Source organism: Sinocyclocheilus rhinocerous, unplaced genomic scaffold, assembly GCF_001515625.1.
Source record: "Sinocyclocheilus rhinocerous isolate Xijiao unplaced genomic scaffold, SAMN03320098_v1.1 scaffold1339, whole genome shotgun sequence".
Classification (NCBI taxonomy): Eukaryota; Metazoa; Chordata; class Actinopteri; order Cypriniformes; family Cyprinidae; genus Sinocyclocheilus; species Sinocyclocheilus rhinocerous.
The window spans coordinates 67,070-74,270 of NW_015634830.1; the positions used below are offsets into that span (position 1 = coordinate 67,070).

General features: G+C 36.8%; 1 protein-coding gene across 1 annotated transcript in view; it reads right to left on the reverse strand.

The window, feature by feature from the left end:
• Window positions 1–7,201, reverse strand: part of LOC107745989 (insulin receptor-like) — a 35,975-nt gene that overhangs the window by 414 nt on the left and 28,360 nt on the right. Inside the window, exons 2-3 of the mRNA XM_016560021.1 lie at window positions 2,878–3,426; window positions 720–1,268 (exon numbers count right to left, since the gene is read on the reverse strand). Of these exons, the coding sequence (XP_016415507.1) occupies window positions 720–1,268; window positions 2,878–3,426 (1,098 nt within the window). The remainder of the gene's footprint in view (window positions 1–719; window positions 1,269–2,877; window positions 3,427–7,201) is intronic.

Here is a 7,201-nt window from a genome sequence, read left to right on the forward strand (position 1 = left end):
CCCTCCTATCCTACGAATTCCGAGCCCCGGGACACCCCCGTTGCTTAGAACAAAGCGATAGAGTAAAATCTTTCCCCTGCACTGCGCTGCGCTGAGACGGCTCGCGGGAGAGCTCGTGGGTAATACGCATTTATATCATTAAGCAGAGGTTCAAACTCCAATCCGAACACCACTGGCCACGAGCTTTGGGCTCTGCTCTCACGGAGAATATTTATTTATATAGCATTTTTTTTTTAGATGAACTAGAAACAATGTTTAATTTATAAAGTTTTATTTTGAAATGTAAGTCAATAACAATTGGCTGGAGCCAGAGCCAATGGTGAAAGTCTTTGCGTGAGGAGACCCCGCCCCATTTTGGAGGTTCCACCCACTTTTGGAGTTCACGCCCCATTTTGGAGATCTCCGGTCTGCAGTTATATCTACTTGTATATAGTAGGGGAACTTACCGTTAACCATTTAACAGGTTTTTACTGTAGCATTTTTACAGTTTTTTACCGTTAAATTCACGGCCATTTTTTACAGTGTGGAAAGCATTGTCAAGAGCCCGACATAGACTTTTGGTTCCTTTTAATCAAAAACTTTCTTGTTTCCCAAGCAAGCCGAAAAAAAAAAAAAACTTTACGCCAATGCCTAATTTTAAAAGTAAATAACAACTGACAATAACCGTTATGTTAAAAACCATCAACAGCAACATTGAAAGAAGAATAACTGTAACTTACTTCTTTGGCAATGGTTCTGGTTCCAGCAACGCTCGCCGAAATTCCCGTTGATGGTGGTCTGTTTGCAGGTTATCGTCCCCATGATGGTACCCGGGCAAATGTCTCCGCACTCCCGCTTGTCTTTGTTTGCCACAATGTAGTTGTCCTCCACCGAGTCAGAGATCTTGGACCAGTCGAGAGTGAACAAATAGCAGAGGTTGGGGTTCTTCTCGATGCGCACGGCTCCTCGAGTGATGTTGGTCATGCTGTGGAGACCGATTTCCTTCAGCTGGATCATTTCGAACATGACCAGGGCGTAGTTGAAGAAGAGGTTGTTGCCTCGGATGACGGTGAGGTTCGGGAAGAGGTCGCCCAGACTCTCCAGGCCGTAGACGCGGAAGAGGAGCAGGTAGTCCGTGATCACGACCAGCTTCGGGAAGCTCAAGCCCCGGAAGTCCTCCAGTCTGGATTTGAATATAAGCAGGATCTTCAGGTGGCCCTCGATCACTGTGCAGTTCTCCAGAACACGCAGGTGGGTCGCATTGTTGCGGATATCTGTGCTGGGGCAAACTGCAATGACAGACAGAGGACAGTTACTAGCAAAGTAACTGTTACATTTTCATTGGATTACACTTTAAAAGATTAAAGTGTTACTTCAACCAAAAATGAACATTCTGTCACCGTTTACACCCCCTCATGTTGTTCCAAACCTGTAAGAGTTTCTTTCTTCTTTCTTCACAAAAGAAGCTATTTTGAAGAATGCTGTTAATCAAACAGTTGCCGGCAGCCACTGACTTGCATAGTTTGGGAAATCATAATATGGAAGTCAATGGCTACTGTCAACTGTTTGATTAGCAGCATTCTTCAAAATAGCTTCTTTTGTGTTCAGCAGGAGGAGGAAATTCATACAGGTTTGGAGTGGCATGAGTATAAATGAGGTAAATTCTGACTATTTTCATTTTTGGGTGAACTATCCCTTTAAAATTGCTTTTAAAATTAAATTGTTAATATTGTACGCTTTCATTTGATTGTCACTGTAAATTTGTATTAAACTACAAATCCAGGAAAGTTAAAACAGACAACAGAGTTCCTGAAAACAACATTTCTTAGGACTCTATTATTATAAAAATTGTAGTAAATTATTAAAATAGTACATATTTTTGAATTCATATGATTAGACATGCTTATTGATTATTAAAATGGTATTAAACTATTAAAACAGAATTCAAATGGAAAAACAAAATAAAATTGAATTTCTAAATATATAAACATTCAATAATTTGTTAAATTGCATGTATTTCATGATTTCAATTACTATGAAATGCTTTTCGAGTGCTAAAATTTAAGTCAAAAATTAAAAAAATTAAAAAATAAATAAAAATAAATTAGCAATTTAAAAATTAATTAAAAAAATTAAAATGGCAAATTTGAATTTTAGAAAAAATAAAATTTTAGTTACACCCAGCGTCACTACCCCCTCCTACCCTGCGAATTTCGAGCCCCGGGATGCCCCTGTTGCTTAGAACAAAGCGATAGAGTAAAATCTTGCGCTGCGCTGGGACGGCTCGCGGGAGAGCTCGTGGGTGATTCCCGTTTATTAAGCAGAGGTTCAAACTCCGGTCCGAACAACACTGGCCACAAGCTTTGGGCTCTGCTCTCACGGAGAATATTTACTTATATAGCATATTTTATTTTAGATGAACTAGAAACAATGTTTAATTTATAAAGTTTTATTTTGAAATGTAAGTCAATAACAATTGGCTGGAGCCAGAGCCAATGGTGAAAGTCTTTGCGTGAGGAGACCCCGCCCCATTTTGGAGGTTCTGCCCACTTTTGGAGTTCACGCCCCATTTTGGAGATCTCCGGTCTGCAGTTATATCTACTTGTATATAGTAGGGGAACTTACCGTTAACCATTTAACAGGTTTTTACTGTAGCATTTTTACAGTTTTTTACCGTTAAATTCACGGCCATTTTTTACAGTGTGGAAAGCATTGTCAAGAGCCCGACATAGACTTTTGGTTCCTTTTAATCAAAAACTTTCTTGTTTCCCAAGCAAGCCGAAAAAAAAAAAAAACTTTACGCCAATGCCTAATTTTAAAAGTAAATAACAACTGACAATAACCGTTATGTTAAAAACCATCAACAGCAACATTGAAAGAAGAATAACTGTAACTTACTTCTTTGGCAATGGTTCTGGTTCCAGCAACGCTCGCCGAAATTCCCGTTGATGGTGGTCTGTTTGCAGGTTATCGTCCCCGTGATGGTACCCGGGCAAATGTCTCCGCACTCCCGCTTGTCTTTGTTTGCCACAATGTAGTTGTCCTCCACCGAGTCAGAGATCTTGGACCAGTCGAGAGTGAACAAATAGCAGAGGTTGGGGTTCTTCTCGATGCGCACGGCTCCTCGAGTGATGTTGGTCATGCTGTGGAGACCGATTTCCTTCAGCTGGATCATTTCGAACATGACCAGGGCGTAGTTGAAGAAGAGGTTGTTGCCTCGGATGACGGTGAGGTTCGGGAAGAGGTCGCCCAGACTCTCCAGGCCGTAGACGCGGAAGAGGAGCAGGTAGTCCGTGATCACGACCAGCTTCGGGAAGCTCAAGCCCCGGAAGTCCTCCAGTCTGGATTTGAATATAAGCAGGATCTTCAGGTGGCCCTCGATCACTGTGCAGTTCTCCAGAACACGCAGGTGGGTCGCATTGTTGCGGATATCTGTGCTGGGGCAAACTGCAATGACAGACAGAGGACAGTTACTAGCAAAGTAATTGTTACATTTTCATTGGATTACACTTTAAAAGATTAAAGTGTTACTTCAACCAAAAATGAACATTCTGTCACCGTTTACACCCCCTCATGTTGTTCCAAACCTGTAAGAGTTTCTTTCTTCTTTCTTCACAAAAGAAGCTATTTTGAAGAATGCTGTTAATCAAACAGTTGCCGGCAGCCACTGACTTGCATAGTTTGGGAAATCATAATATGGAAGTCAATGGCTACTGTCAACTGTTTGATTAGCAGCATTCTTCAAAATAGCTTCTTTTGTGTTCAGCAGGAGGAGGAAATTCATACAGGTTTGGAGTGGCATGAGTATAAATGAGGTAAATTCTGACTATTTTCATTTTTGGGTGAACTATCCCTTTAAAATTGCTTTTAAAATTAAATTGTTAATATTGTACGCTTTCATTTGATTGTCACTGTAAATTTGTATTAAACTACAAATCCAGGAAAGTTAAAACAGACAACAGAGTTCCTGAAAACAACATTTCTTAGGACTCTATTATTATAAAAATTGTAGTAAATTATTAAAATAGTACATATTTTTGAATTCATATGATTAGACATGCTTATTGATTATTAAAATGGTATTAAACTATTAAAACAGAATTCAAATGGAAAAACAAAATAAAATTGAATTTCTAAATATATAAACATTCAATAATTTGTTAAATTGCATGTATTTCATGATTTCAATTACTATGAAATGCTTTTCGAGTGCTAAAATTTAAGTCAAAAATTAAAAAAATTAAAAAATAAATAAAAATAAATTAGCAATTTAAAAATTAATTAAAAAAATTAAAATGGCAAATTTGAATTTTAGAAAAAATAAAACGGACTTCATAGGGCCCTTAAAATGTAGCAAAAATTTACTTTGGACAAAAACTATGGTAGGGATGTCAATAGTACCACTAAACGATAAAGATGATACGCACACAAATAAATGAATGAATAAATAAATAAATGAGAGAGAAAAAAAATCTGGAATATCCAAAATGTCTAACTGCCACCATCTGTTATGCTACTGACATTAATAAAAAAATTACTAAAATGTATACATTTATAATAATAAATGACTACATTTTGATAAAAAATACACTAGTACAAAAATTACAATATCAAAAACAAATAAAACTATATAAATTCAAAACAAAACTCTCATTTCCCCCTTAGAAATAAATGAGAGAGAAAAAAAAACTGGAATATCCAAAATGTCTAACTGCCACCATCTGTTATGCTACTGACATTAATAAAAAAAATTACTAAAATGTATACATTTATAATAATAAATGACTACATTTTGATAAAAAATACACTAGTACAAAAATTACAATATCAAAAACAAATAAAACTATATAAATTCAAAACAAAACTCTCATTTCCCCCTTAGCAATATTTGTGATTTACATCATTACATTTTTGATATTCATTATAAAAAAGCCTTTGTGATGCTGAGACAAATGTGTATTCAGCTGCACTTTATATGAACAAAAAATACAAGTGAATTTCAAAACCCACAATTATTTGTATGGCAGCTGACCTCCCGCCACAATTTCATGACTGCGACAGCCCTAGCATAAACAAAAAGCGCGTAAAAGCGCACGTGAAGGCCGTCCTAACAGGAGCAAGAAAGATTATCAACACTGAATAATGCATAAAGCGTGTCTCTGTCCGGCTACTTTTCTTAGTTCATTCATAATCCAAACCCGCACATGCAGCGCTTCGCAACAAGAGAGCATCTGCTAATGGATAACATCAAGAAATCCTTCCAAAGCTGCTCCATTGATTCACCATCAAAAGAAATCTCTCAGGCCTTTTTCAGGGGGGGGGTCGTCTCGTTTCATGCTGGAAATCATTACGAAATATTCACCGCCGAAGTGTACAGAAACACCCATTTTAAGACATTACCAGACTAAATCATTAAAAAGTACGGTGGAACGTGCAATTTAGAGATTACGACAAATTCTCAGAGGCCAAATCTCAACTCAAAGGACATCGCTGGAAAACAAAGAGCTTTTCTGTCAATTGTGTTTCTCGAGGAGACAAAGACAGCGTGTGATTTGTGGTGTGAGCAGGTGTCAAAGTCTTTGAGACTCGGCTGATCTCAACCAGACTCTGTTTTTCCTCTTTGTTTCTGCAGATGACAGTTATCAGAGTTAATGCTTTTCTCATTGCAGCCTGAAATGGCAGTTTTACCTCATCTTATCATGATATGACGGCCTATATGTATAAAAACCCAAATAAAACCACAAAGTTGCTGTTGAGGACGAATTCACTGAACAAAACTCAAGCTCATTGAGATTCAGGTGCTTCCTTCAATTACAGAATGCAAACTTTTTGGGTGAATTTGCCAGGACATATTACACTGCAAAAAAAACAAAACAAAAAAACAGAAGAAATCACATTTTGCATAAAAAATAGATATATAAATATTAATATTACAAAACATAACTTTTTTTAAAATCTTAATATTTATTTTACAAAAGTGTTCATTTTCTTTAAGTTAAAATTAGCATGTGTTAAAGGCAGTATAGCTAATAGTACCATTATATAAAAAATATTTTTAAAATTAAATAATATATTTGTTTTGCATTACAGTAATGAGAATGAGAAGAGTTCACAAAACTCATACTTTTTTATTTATTTATTTTTAGAAAGTTTAAATAGTACAATTATCACAATAAATAAAGAAATAAAATTAATAATAATAAAAATTTAAATCAATTACATTTTGCATAAAAATAATAATTTTAAATTTGTTTCGCATTACTGTAATGAGAATAAGAACAGTTCACAAAATTCAAATCTAACAATCCTAAAAATGGTCCTTTATTTCTTTCAAACAAAAAAAACAAAAAAACTTTTTTTTTTGTTTTTTTATTATGATGTTTAATGTGGTCTGGATATGTTCTTTACAGGTTCCAAGAGATCACCATTTTAACTGTGCAAACCTGATTTCCCTAAAATAACTGACTGACGTAGACACTAGATAAAACTGACTGCGTTTCAGACTGACACACAGATCATTGATCTTGTAACGGTCAGGAAAGCAACATTTGTACATCGGGACAAACTGAAGACCCCTCACCCTACAAGATCCTGACACGAGTTTCTTAGCCAAACTCTAATATTACCACACACACACGAGAAACGGTTACATCAGGTCCCTAAAGATAATTGAGCAAACACCATAAAACGCAACATCTCTCCATAGCAACACGTCCCAGCATGCAGCAACACAGAGCGTTTGCCAGACAAAAAGGCACTTCAGCCTGTTTACCTCGGAGGAAAAGTCTGGAGGGGAAAATAAAAATAACCGGAAAACACAAATAATATCTTGTAACAGTCTGGTGCCAAACTCTAATGGTGTGTGCATGCCAAAAGTGAAGCGAATATTCACATCTCGTTGTCGCTCTAGATTACTCAGGGGATGCTTTGTGTGTCACTCACTAGGCTTGCTGCGATAGATGATGTTTTCGTTATACCGGTGTTAATCCGCCCCCCACCGTCGTTTTGATTTTTTTATAGTAACTAAAATCATTTAGCCTAGTTCAGTTAGAGGACAGACACTTTTAAAAACTGAACGCTCAAAGCAACATGCCGAACCGTGCGCGAACGACAGTGCACCACGGAGCAGGAGTCAAGAGTGAGTCGAGCTGACTGACAAGAGTGAGGTGAGAAAGACAAGACGATGGAAGAAGATTGTTTAGAAAGGAAATGCAAAGGCGCC